The sequence below is a fragment of the Bombina bombina genome, chromosome 1, assembly GCF_027579735.1.
Source record: "Bombina bombina isolate aBomBom1 chromosome 1, aBomBom1.pri, whole genome shotgun sequence".
NCBI classification, from domain to species: Eukaryota; Metazoa; Chordata; class Amphibia; order Anura; family Bombinatoridae; genus Bombina; species Bombina bombina.
The window spans coordinates 530,709,299-530,730,627 of record NC_069499.1 but is presented as its reverse complement, the minus strand read 5'-3'; the positions used below and the strand labels follow the sequence as shown (position 1 = coordinate 530,730,627).

The 21,329-nt window shown below is 42.0% G+C and overlaps 1 protein-coding gene across 1 annotated transcript in view; it reads left to right on the top strand.

The window, feature by feature from the left end:
• The window catches only part of CCNYL1 (cyclin Y like 1), a 201,419-nt gene that overhangs the window by 79,992 nt on the left and 100,098 nt on the right, over positions 1–21,329 (top strand). The window contains exon 4 of the mRNA XM_053698631.1: positions 1,058–1,158. Within this exon, the coding sequence (XP_053554606.1) occupies positions 1,058–1,158 (101 nt within the window). The remainder of the gene's footprint in view (positions 1–1,057; positions 1,159–21,329) is intronic.

The window sequence follows — 21,329 nt, the reverse complement described above, 5'->3', positions numbered from 1 at the left end:
AAAGACCAGAAAGCTTCTGCCATTCCATTGGCATCGTGGTTGAAATCTTTATTTCATCATGCCTATGTTGAGTCGGGTAACACTCCGCCTCAAAGGATTACAGCTCATTCTACTAGGTCAGTTTCTACTTCCTGGGCGTTTAAGAATGAAGCTTCGGTTGATCAGATTTGCAAAACAGCAACTTGGTCCTCTTTGCATACTTTTTCATTCAATTCTACCATTTTGATGTGTTTTCTTCTTCTGAAGCAGTTTTTGGTAGAAACGTACTTCAGGCAGTGGTTTCAGTTTGAATCTTCTGCTTATGTTTTTTCATTAAAATTTTATTCTGGGTGTGGATTATTTTCAGCAGGAATTGGCTGTCTTTATTTTATCCCTCCCTCTCTAGTGACTCTTGTGTGGAAAGATCCACATCTTGGGTAATCATTATCCCATACGTCACTAGCTCATGGACTCTTGCTAATTACATGAAAGAAAACATAATTTATGTAAGAACTTACCTGATAAATTCATTTCTTTCATATTAGCAAGAGTCCATGAGGTCCGCCCTTTTTTGTGGTGGTTTTGATTTTTTTGTATAAAGCACAATTATTCCAATTCCTTATTTTTTATCACCCCACTTCTTGGCTATTCGTTAAACTGAATTGTGGGTGTGGTGAGGGGTGTATTTATAGGCATTTTAAGGTTTGGGAAACTTTGCCCCTCCTGGTAGGAATGTATATCCCATACGTCACTAGCTCATGGACTCTTGCTAATATGAAAGAAATGAATTTATCAGGTAAGTTCTTACATAAATTATGTTTTTTATATATTTTTATATATATATATATATATATATATATATATATATATATATATATATACAGTTTATCATTTAATATTGCAATTTTAAAGTGTTTATTGCCCTTTTTAAGGCCCTTTGTGAACTGCAGTGAAAATAGCAACTAATAGTTGGTTCTCTTTGCATTGGAAAATAAATGGTTGGGAGTTTGCTGTCATTATGTCACAAGATATTGCTTTTTAATTAAATTCAGATTTCTTTAATTTAAATATTCACTAGGTATCTCCTGGGCAGCTTACAAAGAAATATAGCTCGTGTTCCACAATATTTCTAGATGACAGCACAGTCAGTCAGCCTAACCTCAGAAGCACAATTAAATGGTAAGTGGCATCATCAGTAGTGGCATAAAATGGACACTTTTGTCATGATTTTTTTTTTTTCCTTGTAGTATTTATAACTTTTTACAAATCATTATGTTGTCATATTTGATATATACAATTAATATGATAAATGAGAAGTGTGCAAACTGGGAACAAACAAAACATAACAGGCTGTTCTGTGGCTAGGCCTCTTAACTAGCTAATTATGCCTTTGCTCCTTCCCTGGTGAAACACTTCTCTCTTATTATGTAAATGATGTCGTTTGGGGACATGAGACAGGATTTGGTACATTGTAGTCAAGTTTTTGTCTGTTTTGTCTAAAATATGGCATGTCACAACAGCCTATAGCTTCTTAGTCCCCCCCCCCCCTAAAAACACATCCTGTATACATCAATATTTTCCCCATTCCTGAAACTGCCATATAAGGAAATTGATAATTTTGCTTAATATGTTGTTACATTTGCAAGATGTCTCAATCTGATCCTGTCTCAGAATTCACTGTTGGATCCCTGCTACCTGATAACAGTTCTACCAAAGCTAAGTGCATTTGTTGTAAACTTGTGGAGATTATACCTCCAGCTGTGGTTTGTAATAGTTGTCATGATAAACTTTTACATGCAGAAAATGTATCCATCAGTAGTAGTTCATTACCTGTTGCTGTTCCCTCAACATCTAATGTACAAGATATACCTGTAAATTTAAAATAATTTATTTCTGATTCTATTCAGAAGGCTTTGTCTGCCATTCCGCCTTCTAATAAACGTAAAAGGTCTTTTAAAACTTCTCATAGAGTTGATGAAATTTCAAATGACCTGCAACCTACTGATTTATCCTTATCTGATGAGGATCTATCTGATTTAGAAGATCCTGCCTCAGATATTGACACTGACAAATCCTCTTATTTATTTAAAATGGAGTATATTCGTTCTTTATTAAAAGAAGTGTTGATTACATTAGACATGGAGGAAACTAGTCCTCTTGATATTAAAACTAATAAACGTTTAAATTCTGTTTATAAACCTCCTGTGGTTATTCCAGAGGATTTTCCAGTTCCTGATGCTATTTCTGATATGATTTCTAAAGAATGGAATAGGCCTGGTACTTCTTTTATTCCTTCTTCAAGGTTGAAAAAGTTGTATCCTTTGCCAGCAGTTAGATTGGAGTTTTGGGAAAAGATCCCCAAAGTTGATGGGGCTATCTCTACTCTTGCTAAACGTACTACTATTCCTACGGAAGATAGTACTTCTTTTAAAGATCCTTTAGATAGGAAACTTGAATCTTATCTAATGAAGACTTATTTATATTGATGTCATCTTCTTAGGCCTGCAATTTCTTTGGCTGATGTTGCAGCTGCTTCAACTTTTTGGTTGGAAACTTTAGCACAATAAGTATCAGATCATGATTTGTCTAGCATTGTTAAGTTGATTCAACATGCTAATAATTTAATTTGCGATGCCATTTTTGATATCATCAAAATTGATGTTAGATATGTCTTTAGCTATTTTAGCTAGAAAAGCTTTGTGGCTCAAATCTTGGAATGCTGATATGACTTCTAAGTCCAGATTGCTATCTCTTTCTTTCCAAGGTAATAAATTATTTGGTTCTCAGTTGGATTTAATAATTTCAACTGTCACTGGGGGTGGGGGGGAAGGGAGTTTTTTTGCCTCAGGATAAAAAACCTAAGGGTAAATCTAAAGCTTCTAACCGTTTTCGTTCCTTTCGACATAATAAATAACAGAAATCTAATCCTTCCCCAAAGGACTCTTTTTTTCCAATTGGAAGCCTTCCTCAAATTGGAATAAATGCAAGCCATTTAAGAGATCAAAGCCAGCCCCCAAGTCTGCATGAAAGTGCGGCCTTCATTCCAGCTAAACTGGTAGGGGGGCAGATTAAAATTTTTCAAAGATGTTTGGATCAATTCGATCCAAAATCATTGGATTCAGAGTATTGTCTCTCAGGGGTACAGAATAGGATTCAGAGTAAGACCGCCTGTGAGAAGATTTTTTCTCTCACGCATTCCAGAGAACCCAGTAAAGACTCAGGCTTTCAGATCTGGAGTTATCAGGGGTAATCATGCCAGTTCCATTTCAGGAACAGGATCTGGGGTTTTATTCAAATCTATTCATTGTCTCAAAGAAAGAAAATTCATTCAGACCAGTTTTGGATCTAAAGATTTTGAATCGATATGTAAGAGTACCAACTTTCAAGATGACTATAAGGTGACTATAAGGACTATTCTGCCTTTTTTCAGCAAGGGCATTATATGTCCACAATAGACTTACAGGATGCATACATTCATATTCCGATTCATCCAGATCACTATCAGTTCCTGAGATTCTCTTTTCTAGACAAGCATTACCAATTTGTTGCTCTTCCTTTTGGCCTAGCGACAGTTCCAAGAATCTTTTCAAAGGTTCTTGGTGCCCTACTCTATCTAATCAGAGAGCGAGGTATTGCAGTGTTTTCTTATTTGGACGATATCTTGGTACTCGCTCAGTCTTTACGTTCTGCAGAGTCTCACACGAATCAACTAGTATTGTTTCTTCAAAGACATGGTTGGAGGATCAATTTTCCAAAAAGTTATTTGATTCCTCAGACAAAGGTAACCTTTTTAGGTTTCCAGATAGATTCAGTGTACATGACTTTGTCTCTAACAGACAAGAGACGTTTGAAATTGGTTGCAGCCTGTCGGAACCTTCAGTCTCAGTCATTCCCTTCAGTAGCTATGTGCATGGAAGTTTTAGGCCTCTCCAGCTTTGTACGCTGAACCAATGGTGCAGGGATTATACAAGGATATCAAAATTAATATCCTTAAATCCTGATGTTCGACTTTCTCTGGCTTGGTGGTTAGATCACAGTGGTTAGATCACCATCGTATAATTCTAGGGGCCTCTTTCGTTCGTCCAACCTGGACTGTGATCACAACAGATGCGAGTCTTTCAGGTTGGGGAGCTGTTTGGGGATCTCTGACAGCACAAGGGGTTTGGAAACCTCAAGAGGCGAGATTACCAATCAATATTTTGGAACTCCGTGCAATTCTCACGGCCCTTCAGTTTTGGCCTCTGTCTAAGAGAGAACCGTTCATTTGTTTTCAGACAGACAATATCATAACTGTGGCATATGTCGATCATCGGGGTGGGACTCGTAGTCCTCAAGCTATGAAAGAAGTATCCCGGATACTTGTTTGGGCGGAATCCAGCTCCTGTCTAATTTCTGCGGTTCATATCCCAGGTATAGACAATTGGGAAACGGATTATGTCAGTCGTCAGACTTTAGATCTGGGAGAAAGGTCACTCCAGCCAGATGTGTTTTTTCAAATTGTTCATATGTGGGGGCTTCCAGAAATAGATCTGATGGCATCGCATCTAAACAAAAAAACTTCCCAGGTACCTGTCCAGGTCCAGGGATCCTCAGGCGGAAGCAGTGGATGCATTGACACTTCCTTGGTGTTATCAACCTGCTTATATTTTCCCGCCTCTAGTTCTTCCAAGAGTGATCTCCAAGATCATCATGGAGCAATCGTTTCTGCTACTTGTGGCTCCAGCATGGTCTCACAGGTTTTGGTATGCGGATCTTGTTCGGATGTCCAGTTGCCAACCTTGGCCACTTCCATTAAGGCCAGACCTATCTCAAGATCTGTTTTTCCATCAGGATCTCAAATAATTGAATTTGAAGGTATGGAAATTGAACACTTTGTACTTAGTCATAGAGGTTTCTCTGACTCAGTGATTAATACTATGTTGCAGGCTCGTAAATCTGTTTCTAGAAAGATTTATCGAGTTTGGAAGACTTACATTTCATGGCGTTCTTCTCATAAATTCTCTTGGCATTCTTTTAGAATTCCTAGAATTTTACAGTTTCTTCAGGATGTTTTGGATAAAGGTTTTTCTGCAAGTTCCTTGAAATGATATATCTCTGCTCTTTCTGTTTTATTCCAGAGGAAAATTGCTAAACTTCCTGATATTCATTGTTTTGTACAGGCTTTGGTTCGTATCAGGCCTGTCATTAAATTAATCTCTCCTCCTTGGAGTCTTAATTTGGTTTTGAAGGCGTTACAGGCTCCTCCATTTGAGCCTATGCATTCTTTGGACATTAACCTACTTTCTTGGAAAGTGTTTTTCCTTTTGGCCATCTCTTCTGCTAGAAGAGTTTCTGAATTATCTGCTTATTCTTGTGATTCTCCTTTTCTGATTTTTCATCAGGATAAGGCAGTTTTGCTGACTTCATTTAAATTATTACCTAAGGTTGTGAATTCTAACAACATTAATATAGAAATTGTTATCCCTTCTTTTAGTCCTAATCCTAAGAATTCTTTGGAGAGATCGTTACATTCTTTGGATGTGGTGAGAGCTCTGAAATATTATGTTGAAGCCACTAAAGTTTTCAGGAAGACTTCTAGTTTATTTGTTATCTTTTCTGGTTCCAGGAAAGGTCAGAAGACTTCTGCCGTTTCTTTGGCATCATGTTTAAAGCTTTTGATTCATCAAGCTTATTTGGAGTCGGGTAAAGCCCCGCCTCAGAGAATTACAGCTCATTCTACTAAATCAGTTTCCACTTCTTGGGCTTTTAAGAATGAAGCTTCAGTTGATCAGATTGGCAAAGCAGCAACTTGGTGGTCTTTGCATACATTTACTACATTCTACCATTTTGGTGTACAGGTAGCCCTCAGTTTACGCCGGGGTTAGGTTCCAGAAGGAATGGTTGTAAATCGAAACCGTTGTAAATTGAAACCCAGTTTATAATGTAAGTCAATGGGAAGTGAGGGAGTTAGGTTCCAGGGCCCTCTCAAAATTGTCATAAGTAACACCTAATACATTATTTTTAAAGCTTTGAAATGAAGACTTTAAATGCTAAACAGCATTATAAACCTAATAAAATAATCACACAACACAGAATATATAATTAAACTAAGTTAAATGAACATTTGCTAAACAGCATTATAAACCTAATAAAATAATCACACAACAAAGACTTCACTTGCATTTTTCTGCAAACAGTTCTTTCTATGCGTTCGAATCAGGAATGATTTATAGACAGGAAGATCTTGTTCCTTTGAAATCTGCTCGATAGCTCAGGTCTGGTTAAACTGATTAATTTCAGCTTGCTTGGCTTTGCTGCAACACAAGCGGACAGCTCCACTTACTGGCTATTTTAGCAAATACACTGCTTCTCAATGCTTTTCAATAGCAGTCACATGACTGGAAAAAAAGGTTGTTATTCTGAAACGGTGTAAATTGAACCGTTGTAAAACGAGGGCCACCTGTATTTGCTTCTTCGGATGCAGTTTTTGGTAGGAAAGTTCTTCAGGCAGCTGTTTCAGTTTCATTCTTCTGCTTATGATTTAAGTTTTTTCTTTTTATTATTTGAGAATAAACTTATATTTGGGTTGTGGATTATTTTTTTTCAGCGAAATGGCTGTTTTTATTTTTATCCCTCCCTCTCTTGCGGAGAGTTCCACATCTTGGGTATTGCTATCCCATACGTTACTAGCTCGTGGACTCTGGGCAATTACATGGAAGAAAACATAATTTATGTAAGAACTTACCTGATAAATGCATTTTTTTCATATTGCAAGAGTCCATGAGGCCCACCCCCTTTTTATGGTGGTTATGATTTTTTTTGTATAAAGCACAATTATTCCCAAATTCCTTTGATGGTTTTTACTCCTTTCTTTATCACCCCACTTCTTGGCTATTTGTTAAACTGAATTGTGGGTGTGGTGGGGGGGTGTATTTATAGGCATTTTGAGGTTTGGGAAACTTTGCCCCTCCTGGTAGGATTGTATGTCCCATATGTCACTAGCTCATGGACTCCTGCCAATTATGAAAGAAATTAATTTATCAGGTAAGTTCTTACATAAATTATGGTTGTTGGTTTTTTTTTCCAGGGCGATTGCCAAGATCTGGCAGGAAGAGCTTTGTTGATTCTGCTTGCTCCAGCTTGTTCCTGCAGAATTTGGTATGTAGATCTGGTTCTGATGTTTAGTTTCTGTCCTTGGCTGCTTCCTTTGTATCCAGACCTATTTCAAGATGCATTTTTTCCATCTGGATTCTAGATCTCTTAACTTGATGGCATGGAGATAGAATCAGAAACACTGTCTTTTAACTATCCGCTCAGTTTCTGAGTTTCTTATACAGACTCGTAAGTCTGACTAGGGGAATTTTTATTTAAAGTTCTGGAAGGCTTTTAATACTTGGTGTTTTGAATCAGTGTTTTTTTTTCTTGGTATTGATTTAGAATTTCTAGAATTCTTGCTTTTTTATTGTATGGTTTGGATAATGTTTTATCCTCAGGTTCTGCGAAAGGTCAGTTTTCTGCCCTTTTTCGTTTTTCTTCTGTAAGAAAATTACTAATCTTCCTGTCATTCATGGTTTAGTTCAAGCCTTGCCTAGAAATAAGCCATTTATTATCTAATTTTTTCCTCCTTTGAACCTTAATTTCACTGAGGATTTTGCAGGCTCCTCCTTTTAAACCTATGTACCAGGTGGATATTAAACTTCTTTCTGGAAAAATTTGGTTTCTTTCAGCTATTTTTTTTTCTACTACAATTTTCTGAGCTTCGAACTCTTTCTTGTGTTTTCTGACCATATAAGTTGGTACATTGTTATTTCTTTGCCTTTTTCCTAAGGATTATTCAAAGATCTTTGAAGTGTTATGTAGACACTACTAAGGATTTTTGACAAACCTTTTTACTTTTCTCCTTTTGCTGGTTCTATGCAGGGCAGACAATTTCTGCTGTTTATTTGGCTTTTTTGTTGAAGACTCGATTTTATATAGCTTTCTTGGAGGCAGGTCAGCTTCCGCCTAGATAGATTTCTGCTCATTCTACCAGATCATTTGCCACGTCTTGGGCATTTTAGAATGCTTTTATCAGTGGACCAAAGTGGCAAGGCAGCTACTTGGTCTTCTTTGCTTATTTTTGTTTTTCCTACCATTTTGATGTTTTCGCTTCTTCTGAGACAGCCTTTGGTAGGATGTCCTACAGACAGTTGTCGCAGGTTTATTTGTTTTTGCCTGCTGTTTTTTTTTTTTTTTTTTTTTAAATAGACTTTGTTTTTTATGTTCTTACTTGTGGACTCCACAGCTTGGGTATTAGTTCCCAGGAGTAATGGATCTTGTATGAAAGAAAACACAATTTTATACTTAAGTAATAAATTAATTTTCTCTTGCAAGGTGTATCCAGTCCACGGATTCATCCTTACTTGAGGGAATATTCTCATTCCCTACAGGAAGTGACAAAGAGCACACAGCAGAGCTGTCCATATAGCTCCCCCCTAGCTCCAACCCCCAGTCGTTCTCTTTGACGCTCTAGCAGTAGGGCATCTCCACGGGAGGGTAAAGTGAATGTGGTGTTAGATTTGTAGTTTTATATCTTCAATCAAAAGTTTGTTATTTTTAAATGGTACCGGTTTGTACTATTTACTCTCTGGCAGAAAAGTGATGAAGATTTCTGCTGAGAGGAAAACTATTTTAGCATGTTGTAACTAAAATCCACTGCTGTTCCCACAAAGGACTGATGAGTACCATAAAACTTCAGTTGGGGGGAACAGTTTGCAGGCTTAACTGCATTAAGGTATGTTTCAGTCATATTTTTTCTAGTCAAGACACGATAATGCTAGAAGACTGACAGGAATCCCCATGAGGGAAGGGTACGCCATATTCTGAGACTTAGTATAGAATAAGAGCTTATTTAACAGGGCTCAATAGGCTGTTGGACACTGTGAAAGGGCAATTGATTATTTTATTCAGCAAATACTCATTGGTAGACACTTTTAAACACCTTTGGGGTGTTGATTGAGGGGTATTTTATCCACATGGCATAAATTTAGTCACCTAAGTGTGACTTTGAGGTCCTCACAACTCCTGAGTGGAGTGGGAGGGGCCCTAATTTCGCGCCTCTGTTGCGCAGTTCATTTCTCCAGACAGTTCATGCTGCTTCACGTGGAGGGTCCAGAGACTGCATGAGGGACTCACAGAAGCTGTTTCTCCCCTAAACTAATCCATAAGGGAAGGTAGGGCCACAGCAGACTGCTGTGGCAAGGTCCTGTAGTTTTAAAACCGGTTGTGGGCTTTAGACTGCTCCGGTTTGGGCATTAAGGGGTTAATCAGGCTGAAACTTGGTGTGCAATCATATTGAAGCATTAGGCACATACTGTGAAAATTTGGTGCATTTTTCACTGTTTTGTAAAATTGTGTGCGCTTTTTATTTCTTAAAGGCACAGTACCGTTTTTCTCAAATTGTGTTTTTATTTGATTAAAGTGTTTTCCAAGCCTGTTTGCATATAATACTAATCTGTTTAACATGTCTGACACTAAGGAAAAGCCTTGCTCTATGTGTTCAGTAGCCATGGTGGAACCCCCACTCAAAATGTGTCCCAAGTGCACTAATGTGTCTATACAATTTAAAGATCATATTGTGTCACTTAAAAATGTTGCCCAAGATGATTCTATGACGGAAGGTAATGAAGATAGTCCTCCTTCCTCTCCCCAAGTGTCACCACCAGTTACGCCCGCGCAAGCAATACCTAGTACCTCTAGTGCATTGGCACCTATTACATTGCAACAACTAGCGACAGTCATGGATAATTCCCTTGCAGCCTTTCTATCCAAACTGCCAGTTTTCCCTAAAAAGCGCAACAGCTCTGTTTTAAGAACAGATGAGGAGCAGTCGGAGGCTTTGGGAGGTTTATCTGATGTACCCTCACAACACTCTGAAGTAGGGGCGAGGGATGTGATGTCTGAGGGAGAAATTTCTGACTCAGGAAAGGTTTCTCAGTGGGCAGAATCAGATTCACTAGCATTTAAATTGGAACACCTCCGCATATTGCTTAGGGAGGTTCTATCCACTCTGGATGATTGTGACCCTATGGTGGTTCCAGAGAAATTGTGTAAAATGGACAAATACCTAGAGGTCCCTGTATACACTGATGCGTTTTCGATCCCTAAGAGGGTGGCGGATATTGTTACCAGGGAGTGGGAAAGACCAGGTGTCCCTTTTGTTCCCCCTCCTATTTTTTAGAAAATGTTCCCCATTACTGACCCCAGGCGGGACGCGCGGCAGACGGTCCCTAAGGTAGAGGGAGCAGTTTCTACGCTGGCCAAGCGCACAACTATTCCAATTGAAGACAGTTGTGCTTTTAAAGATCCTATGGATAAAAAATTAGGTTTACTAAAGAAAATTTTTGTTCAACAAGGGTTCCTTCTACAACCGATCGCCTGCATTATTCCTGTAACTACTGCAGCGGCTTTCTGGTTTGAGGCGCTGGAGGAGTCGCTCAAGAGGGAGACCTCATATGACGAAATTATGGACAGAATTAAAGCTTTCAAACTGGCTAATTCTTTTATCACAGATGCCGCTTTGCAATTAGCTAAGTTAGCGGCAAAAAATTCAGGTTTCGCCATTATGGCGCGCAGAGCGCTTTGGCTCAAGTTATGGTCGGCCGATGTGTCGTCCAAATCAAAATTACTAAATATCCCTTTCAAGGGAAAGACCCTCTTCGGGCCAGAGTTGAAAGAGATTATTTCGGATATCACCGGAGGAAAGGGCCATGCTCTCCCACAAGATAGGCATTTTAAGGCTAAAAACAAGGCTAATTTTCGTTCCTTTCGCAACTTCAGGAGCGGTCCTGCTTCAACCTCTGCAACCGCAAAGCAAGAGGGTAATGCTTCACAGCCCAAGGCAACTTGGAAGCCTTCGCAGGGCTGGAACAAGGGTAAACAGGCCAAGAAGCCTGCAGCTGCTACTAAGACAGCATGAAGGGGTGGCCCCCGATCCGGGACCGGATCTGGTAGGGGGCAAACTCTCTCTCTTCGCTCAGGCTTGGGCAAGGGATGTTTACGATCCCTGGGCATTAGAGATCGTTACTCTAGAATTCAAGGACTCTCCTCCAAGGGGAAGGTTCCACATTTCTCGTCTGTCTACAGACCAGACAAAGAAAGAGGCGTTCTTACGCTGTGTAGAAGATCTACTCAAGATGGGAGTGATATGTCCAGTTCCAATTACAGAACAAGGACTGGGTTTTTACTCAAACCTGTTTGTGGTTCCCAAAAAGGAAGGAACTTTCAGGCCAATCCTGGATCTAAAAATTCTAAACAAATTCCATCATTCAAGATGGAGACCATTCGGACAATCTTACCTATGATCCAGGAAGGTCAATATATGACTACCGTGGATCTAAAGGATGCGTACCTTCATATTCCTATCCACAAAGATCATCATCATTTCCTAAGGTTCGCCTTTCAGGACAAGCATTACCAGTTCGTGGCCCTTCCCTTCGGGTTGGCCACCGCTCCCAGAATTTTCACAAAAGTGTTAGGGTCCCTTCTGGCGGTACTAAGACCGCGGGGCATTGCAGTAGCACCTTATTTGGACGACATCTTAATACAGGCGTCGTCTTTTCCCAGAGCCAAGGCTCATACGGAGATTGTTCTGGCCTTTCTAAGGTCTCGCGGGTGGAAGGTGAACACCGAAAAAAGTTCTCTGTCCCCGCTCACAAGGGTTCCCTTCCTGGGAACATTAATAGACTCGGTAGAAATGAAAATATTTCTGACGGAGGTCAGAAAATTAAAGCTTTTAACCACCTGCCGAGTTCTTCATTCCATTCCTCGGCCATCTGTAGCTCAGTGCATGGAGGTAATCGGATTAATGGTAGCGGCAATGGACGTAGTCCCTTTTGCTCGAATACATCTAAGACCACTGCAACTGTGCATGCTCAAACAGTGGAATGGAGATTATGCAGATTTGTCAAATACAACTGGACCAGAAAACCAGAGACTTCCTTCTCTGGTGGTTGTCTCAGGATCACCTGTCTCAGGGAATATGCTTCCGCAGACCGGAGTGGATCATTGTAACGACCAATGCCAGTCTGTTAGGCTGGGGGGCGGTCTGGGACTCCCTGAAAGCTCAGGGATTATGGTCTCGGGAATAGTCTCTGCTCCCGATAAACATTTTGGAACTGACAGCGATATTCAACTCGCTTCAGGCATGGCCTCAACTAGCGGCGGCCAAATTCATCAGATTTCAGTCGGACAACATCACGACTGTGGCGTATATCAATCATCAGGGGGGAACAAAGAGTTCACTAGCGATGAAGGAAGTCACCAAAATAATCAGGTGGGCGGAGGATCACTCCTGCCACCTCTCTGCAATTCACATCCCAGGAGTAGACAACTGGGAGGCGGATTTTCTAAGTCGTCAGACTTCACCCGGGGGAGTGGGAACTCCACCCGGAGGTTTTTGCTCAGCTGACCCAGCTATGGGGCATTCCAGAATTGGATCTGATGGCGTCCCGTCAGAACTCCAAACTTCCTCTCTACGGATCCAGGTCCAGGGACCCCCAGGCGGCATTGATAGATGCTCTAGTAGTGCCTTGGTCCTTCAATCTGGCTTATGTCTTTCCACCGTTTCCCCTTCTCTCTCGTTTGGTAGCCAGAATCAAGCAGGAGAAGGCCTCTGTAATTCTGATAGCGCCTATGTGGCCACGCAGGACTTGGTATGCAGACCTAGTGGACATGTCATCTGTCCCGCCATGGACACTGCCAATGAGGCAGGACCTTCTAATACAGGGTCCTTTAAAGCATCCAAATCTAGTTTCTCTGCGGCTGACTGCTTGGAGATTGAACGCTTAATTCTATCAAAGCGTGATTTCTCTGAGTCAGTTATAGATACTCTGATTCAGGCTAGAAAGCCTGTCACTAGGAAAATCTACCATAAGATATGGCGAAAATATCTTTGTTGGTGTGAATCCAAGGGTTACTCATGGAGTAAGATTAGGATTCCAAGAATATTGTCTTTTCTCCAAGAAGGATTGGAGAAAGGATTGTCAGCTAGTTCCTTAAAGGGACAGATATCTGCTCTGTCTATTCTCTTACACAAGCGTCTGGCAGAGGTACCAGACGTTCAAGCGTTTGCTCAGGCTCTAGTCAGAATCAAGCCTGTTTATAAACCTGTGGCTCCGCCATGGAGTCTTAATCTAGTTCTTTCAGTTCTTCAAGGGGTTCCGTTTGAACCTTTATATTCCATAGATATTAAGTTATTATCTTGGAAAGTTTTGTTTTTGGTAGCTATATCTTCTGCTCGAAGAGTTTCAGAATTGTCTGCTTTACAGTGTGATTCACCTTACCTGGTGTTTCACGTAGATAAGGTTGTTTTGTGTACCAAACCTGGTTTTCTTCCTAAGGTTGTTTCTAATAAGAATATTAACCATGAAATCATTGTTCCTTCCCTGTGTTCTAATCCAACTTCTAAGAAGGAACGGCTATTACACAATCTTGATGTGGTTCGTGCTTTGAAATTCTATTTACATGCAACTAAAGATTTCAGACAAACATCTTCCTTGTTTGTCGTTTATTCTGGTAAGAGTAGAGGTCAGAAAGCGACTGCTACCTCTTTCCTTCTGGCTGAAAAGCATCATCCGATTGGCTTATGAGACTGCTGGGCAGCAGCCTCCTGAACGAATTACAGCTCATTCCACCAGAGCTGTGTCTTCCACATGGGCTTTCAAGAATGAGGCTTCTGTTGAACAGATTTGTAAGGCAGCGACTTGGTCTTCACTGCATACTTTTTACAAATTCAATACTTTTGCTTCTTCGGAGGCTATTTTTGGGAGACAGGTTTTGCAAGCAGTGGTGCCTTCCGTTTAGGTTACCTGTCTTGTTCCCTCCCTTCATCCGTGTCCTAAAGCTTTGGTATTGGTATCCCACAAGTAAGGATGAATCCGTGAACTGGATACACCTTGCAAGAGAAAACAGAATTTATGCTTACCTGATAAATTACTTTCTCTTGCGGTGTATCCAGTCCACGGCCCGCCCTGGCAATTAAGTCAGGTTAAAATTTTTTTTGTTTAAACTACAGTCACCACTGCACCCTATGGTTTCTCCTTTTCTCCTAGCCTTCGGTCGAATGACTGGGGGGTGGAGCTAGGGGGGGAGCTATATGGACAGCTCTAGAGAAAGTAATTTATCAGGTAAGCATAAATTCATTTTTTTTCATGGTGGTGGTAGTCTACAAGCCCCCACCCTGTATTATACTGTGTGTTTTGTTTTTGGGAGGTTTTCCCCCTTAGTTTTGCGTGCATTTATCTTCTATAAGGTATGACGAGTCCACGGATTCATCCCTTACTTGTGGGATATTATCCTCTTGCTATTCGGAAGTGGCAAAGAGCACCACAGCAGACCTCTCTATATAGCTCCTCCCTTAGCTCCACCCCCCAGTCATTCTCTTTGCCTACTTTAAGTACTAGGAAGGGTAAAGTGAAAGAGGTGATAAAATATTCGTTTTTAATTTCTTCAAGCAAGAGTTTATTTTAAATGGTACCGGTGTGTACTATTTACTCTCAGGCAGCAAATGGATGAAGACTGCTGCCTGGAGGATGATGATCTTAGCATTTGTAACTAAGATCCAGTGCTGTTCCCACAGAGGCTGAGGAGTGCAGGAAACTTCAGTGTGAGGAATGTTTTCATGCTATATAGCAGTGAGGTATGTTCAGTCATTTTTTCTGGAGAGACTGTGTATTTCAGAAAGGCTAACAGTATCCCCAAAGGCATTACTAAGCTTGCATAAGGGGCTAATTAAAAAATGGTTGACACTGGTTTTTAAATGTTTGTGGGCAAACGTTTTATGAACTGGGAGTGCTATTAACGTTTTGTGGGCAATAACGTTTTTTTTTTGGCAACTTTGAGGGTACACTTGGCTTATTTTTTGGGTCTCAAAACCCACATGGCTAGTTTAAAACCGCTCTGGTGCGGTTCTTTGAGGCTGTAGAGACATCAAGTGAGATGGGCGGGCCTATTTTCGCGCCTCAGATGCGCAGTTGTTTTCACGCAGCAAGCTCCAACTCCTGAGTGCCCTTGTGGATGTTTTGGGCCAAATCAAAGCTTTAACCCCATATTTACTATCCCTGAGGGCAGGTAGGCACCACAGCAGGGCTGTGGCAAGGTGCTGGGGGTGTTTTTTCCGGATTTAGGCCTTAATTCAATCCGGTTTGCACAATAAAGGGTTAAATGTTAAATTTTCTTGTGGGGCAAACGTGTTGTTTTTTTCACTAAATAAAGTGTTTTCATGCTTGTTTGTAGTCATTACTAGCCTGTTCAACATGTCTGACATTGAGGAAAGTCATTGTTCAATATGTTTAGAAGCCATTGTGGAACCCCCACTTAGAATGTGTCCCTCATGCACTGAAAGGTCAATAAATTGCAAAGAACATATTTTAGCTACCAAAAGTATGTCACAGGATGATTCTCAGTCAGAAGGGAATCAGGTTATTCCATCTTATTCTCCCCAAGTGTCACAACCATTAACGCTCGCACTAGCGACACCAAGTACTTCTAGTGCGTCTTATTCTTTCACCCTGCAAGATATGGCCGCAGTTATGAATACTACCCTCACAGAGGTTTTATCTAAGCTGCCTGGGTTGCAGGGGAAGCGCAGTAGGTCTGGTGTGAGAACAAATGCTGAGCCCTCTGATGCTTTATTAGCTATATCCGATGTACCCTCACAATGTTCTGAGTTGGGGGTGAGGGATTTGCTGTCTGAGGGAGAGATTTCTGATTCAGGAAAGATGTTCCCTCAGACAGACTCAGATATGACGGCTTTTAAATTTAAGCTAGAACACCTCCGCTTATTGCTTAGGGAGGTTTTAGCGACTCTGGATGATTGTGACCCTATTGTAGTTCCAGAGAAATTGAGTAAAATGGATAGATTTCTAGAGGTTCCTGCTTACACTGATGTTTTTCCAGTCCCTAAGAGGATTTCGGACATTGTTACTAAGGAGTGGGATAGACCAGGTATTCCGTTCGCTCCCCCTCCTACTTTTAAGAAAATGTTTCCCATATCAGACACCATGCGGGACTCGTAGCAGACGGTCCTTAAGGTGGAGGGAGCTATTTCTATCCTGGCTAAGCGTACAACTATACCTATTGAGGACAGTTGTGCTTTCAAAGATCCTATGGATAAAAAATTAGAGGGTCTCCTAAAGAAAATATTTGTTCATCAGGGTTTTCTTCTCCAACCTATAGAGTGCATTGTTCCTGTAACTACTGCAGCTGCTTTTTGGTTCGAGGCTATGGAGGAGGCTCTTCAGGTTGAGACCCCCTTAGATGATATTCTGGATAGAATTGGGGCTCTCTAGCTAGCTAATTCTTCCATTACAGATGCCGCTTTTCAACTGGCTAAATTAGTGTCAAAGGTTTTCAGGTTTTGCCATTTTAGCACGTAGAGCGTTATGGCTTAAGTCCTGGTCTGCTGATGTGTCATCAAAATCTAAGCTTTTAGCCATCCCTTTCAAGGGTAAGACCCTATTCGGGCCTGAACTGAAAGAGATAATTTCAGACATCACTGGAGGGAAAGGCCATGCCCTTCCTCAGGATAAGATAATAAAATAATTTTCGTTCCTTTCGAAACTTCAAAGGTGGTCCCTCTACCTCTTCCCCTGCTGCAAAGCAAGAGGGGAATTTTGCTCAATCCAAGTCAGTCTGGAGACCTAACCAGTCTTGGAACAAAGGTAAACAGGCCAAGACAGCATGAAGGGGTAGCCCCCGATCCGGGACCGGATCTAGTAGGGGGCAGACTTTCTCTGTTTGCTCAGGCTTGGGCAAGAGACGTTCAGGACTCCTGGGCTTTAGAAATCGTAACCCAGGGGTATCTTCTAGATTTCAAAGATTCTTCTCCAAGGGGGAGATTCCATCTTTCTCAATTGTCTGTAAACCAGACAAAAAGAGAGGCGTTCTTACGCTGTGTAGAAGACATATATACCATGGGAGTGATCTGCCCAGTTCTGAAAACAGAACAGGGGCAGGGGTTCTACTCCAATCTGTTTGTGGTTCCCAAAAAAGAGGGAACCTTCAGACAAATTTTAGATCTCAAGATCCTAAACAAATTCCTCAGAGTCCCATCCTTCAAGATGAAGACCATTCGGACTATTTTGCCAATGATCCTGGAGGGTCAATATATGAGCACCGTGGACTTAAAGGATGCGTATCTACACATCCCTATCCACAAAGATCATCACCAGTTCCTCAGGTTTGCCTTTCTGGACAAGCATTACCAGTTTGTGGCTCTTCCCTTCGGGTTGACCACAGCTCCCAGAATTTTCACAAAGGTGCTAGGGTCCCTTCTGGCGGTTCTAAGGCTGCGGGGCATAGCAGTGGCGCCTTATCTGGACGATATCTTAATTCAGGCGTCGACTTACCAACTAGCCAAATCTCACACGGACATCGTGTTGGCTTTTCTAAGATCTCACGGGTGGAAGGTGAACGTAAAAAAAGAGTTCACTTATCCCTCTCACAAGAGTTCTATTCCTGGGAACTCTGATAGATTCGGTGGACATGAAAATTTTTCTGACTGAGGTCAGGAAATCAAAGATTTTAACCACCTGCCGAGCTTTTCTCCAACATTGGTGTGTCCGGTCCACGGCGTCATCCATTACTTGTGGAAATATTCTCCCCCACAGGGAAAGGCAAGGAGAGCACACAGCAAGAGCTGTCCATATAGCTCCCCCTCTGGCTCCCCCCCCCCAGTCATTCTCCTTGCCGCTCTGAACAAGTAGCATCTACCACGGGGATGGCGAGGAGTTTGTGGTGTTAGTTGTAGGCTTTTTTCTGTGGATGGTGACCCTTAAGGAAGGTAAAAACCTGCAGCAAGGCTGTAGCAGGGATTGTGGTGTATAAAAACGGTTAAATCCAACAATTAGCTCCGGTTTGCTTGTTTTAAGAGCTAGAGTCTCCATATTTGCTGTGCAATACTTTCTAAGCATTAAGACACTGGGGTCCAAATTTCAGAAAAATCGGATATTGCCTTCATAGTTTTTTGAACATTCAGAAATAAAGGTGTCTTTTTTTATTATTTAAAGAGACAGTAACGTTTTTGTTTAAAATCGTTTTTATTGCATTGTTTGCCTGCCTAAATCTGTTTAACATGTCTGTTCCATCAGATAACCTATGTTCTGTGTGTATAGAGACAAATGTGGTTCCCCCTTCGAGTGTTTGTGATAATTGCGCCATAGCGTCCAAGCAAAATCAGGACAGCTCTGTTATTTTTCATAATGTTGCCCAAGATGATTTATCTAATGAAGGTAGTGGGGATAGCTCTACATCCTCTCCTTCTGTGTCTATACCAGCTTTGCCCGCGCAGGCGACACCTAGCGCGCCAGTGCTTATTTCTATGCAACAATTATCAGCAGTAGTGGATAATTCTATAGCAAATCTTTTATCCAAACTGCCAGCTTTTCAGAGAAAGCGTGATTGTTCAGTTTTAAATACAGATAAAAAGGATGAACAATCAGACGCTGACGATGCCTTATCTATTTTACCCTCGCATCAATCGGAATTGGCTGTAAGGGAAGGGCTGTCTGAGGGTGAAATTTCAGATTCAGGAAAAATTTCTCAACAGGCAGAACCTGATCTAGTGGCATTTAAGTTTAAACTACAACATCTCCGCGCTTTGCTTAAGGAGGTATTAGCTACTCTGGATGACTGTGATTCCATGGTAGTACCAGAGAAGTTGTGCAAATTGGACAAATTTTTAGAGGTCCCAGTGCACGATGACGCTTTTCCAATACCTAAGAGGGTAGCGAACATAGTGGAAAAGGAGTGGGAGAAGCCAGGTGTACCCTTTGCCCCACCTCCTATATTTAAAAAAATGTTTCCCATAGTAGACCCTAGAAGGGACGCATGGCAAATGGTCCCGAAGGTTGAGGGAGCTGTTTCAACACTAGCGAAGCGCACAACTATTCCTATAGAGGACAGCTGCGCTTTCAAAGATCCTATGGATAAAAAATTGGAAGGATTGCTTAAAAAGATTTTTGTTCAGCAAGGGTTCATCCTTCAACCAGCTACGTGTGTTATTACTGTCACTTCAGCGGCGTCCTTTTGGTTCGAAGAACTAGAAAGGTCGCTCCAGAAAGAGACTTCCTATGAAGAAGTCATGGACAGAATTCACGCATTAAAGTTAGATAATTCCTTTATATTGGATGCCGCCTTTCAAATAACGAAATTGGCGGCGAAAAACTCAGGTTTTGCTATAGTAGCGCGGAGGGCGCTTTGGCTAAAATCCTGGTCGGCAGATGTGTCGTCCAAGACTAAGTTACTGAATATTCCTTTCAAGGGTAAGACCCTTTTTGGGCCGGAATTGAAGGAAATTATTTCAGACATCACTGGGGGTAAGGGCCATGCCCTCCCACAGGATAGGCCTTTTAAGGCTAAGAACAAGTCTAATTTTCGTTCCTTTCGCAATTTCAGGAACGGACCGGCTAATAACTCCACTGCCGCTAGACAAGAAGGTAACGCGGCCCAGCCCAAACCCGCTTGGAAGCCCATGCAAGGCTGGAACAAGGGTAAACAAACCAAGAAACCTGCTGCTGCTACCAAGACCACATGAAGGGGTAGCCCCCGATCCGGGACCGGATCTGGTAGGGGGCAGACTATCTCTCTTCACTCAGGCTTGGGCAAGAGATGTTCTGGATCTCTGGGCACTAGAGATAGTTTCCAAGGGATACCTGTTAGAATTCAAGGGACTTCCTCCAAAGGGAAGGTTCCACCAGTCTCGCTTATCTTCAGACCAGATAAAGAAACAGGCATTCTTACATTGTGTAAGAGACCTTTCAAAGATGGGAGTGATAAACCCAGTCCCCTCCGGGGAACAAGGTCTAGGTTATTACTCAAACCTGTTTGTGGTTCCCAAAAAAGAGGGAACTTTCAGGCCAATTCTGGATTTAAAGATATTAAACAAGTTCCTCAGAGTTCCATCCTTCAAGATGGAAACCATTCGGACAATCTTACCGACAGTCCAGCAGGGTCAATTTTTGACTACCGTGGATCTAAAGGATGCGTATCTGCATATCCCAATCCACAAATCTCATCATCAGTTCCTGAGGTTCGCCTTTCTGGACAAACATTACCAGTTTGTGGCTCTTCCATTCGGTTTAGCCACCGCTCCCAGAATTTTCACAAAGGTGCTAGGGTCCCTTCTAGCGGTCCTAAGGCCGAGGGGCATCGCTGTAGCACCTTATCTAGACGACATCCTAATCCAAGCGTCGTCCCTTTCCAAAGCGAGGGCTCATACATTGTGTTGGCCTTTCTCAGATCTCACGGGTGGAAGGTGAACATAGAAAAAAGTTCACTGTCACCGTCCACAAGGGTTCCTTTTCTGGGAACAATAATGGATTCTGTGGAAATGAAGATCTTTCTCACAGAAGTCAGAAAGGCAAAGCTTCTAAAAGCTTGTCGAGTTCTTCATTCTATTCCTCAACCCTCCATAGCTCAATGCATGGAAGTAATAGGACTAATGGTCGCAGCAATGGATGTGGTTCCTTTTGCTCGAATTCATCTAAGACCATTACAGCTATGCATGCTCAATCAGTGGAATGGGGACTATACAGACTTGTCTCCCCAAATTCAAGTAGACCAGGTAACCAGGGACTCACTTCTCTGGTGGTTGACCCAGGATCACCTGTCTCAGGGAATGAGTTTCCGCAGACCGGAGTGGGTCATCGTCACGACCGACGCTAGCCTCTTGGGGTGGGGCGCGGTCTGGGACTCCCTGAAAGCGCAGGGCCTATGGTCGCGGGAAGAGTCGCTTCTCCCGATAAACATTTTGGAACTAAGAGCTATATTCAATGCGCTCCTGGCTTGGCCTCAGCTAGCGGAAGCCAGGTTCATAAGATTTCAGTCGGACAACATAACGACTGTTGCGTACATCAATCATCAGGGGGGAACAAAGAGTTCCCTAGCGATGAAGAAAGTAACCAAGATCATCCAATGGGCAGAGAATCACTCCTGCCATCTATCTGCTATTCACATCCCAGGAGTAGACAACTGGGAGGCGGACTATTTGAGTCGTCAGACTTTCCATCCGGGGGAGTGGGAACTCCATCCGGAGGTCTTTGCTCAGTTAACCCAATTATGGGGCATTCCAGACATGGATCTAATGGCGTCCCGTCAGAACTTCAAGATTCCTTGCTACGGGTCCAGATCCAGGGATCCCAAGGCGACTCTAGTGGATGCATTAGTGGCGCCTTGGTCGTTCAACCTAGCATATGTGTTTCCACCGTTTCCTCTCCTTCCCAGGCTCATAGCCAGGATCAAACAGGAGAAGGCCTCTGTGATTCTGATAGCTCCTGCGTGGCCATGCAGGACTTGGTATGCAGACCTAGTGAATATGTCATCGGCTCCACCAT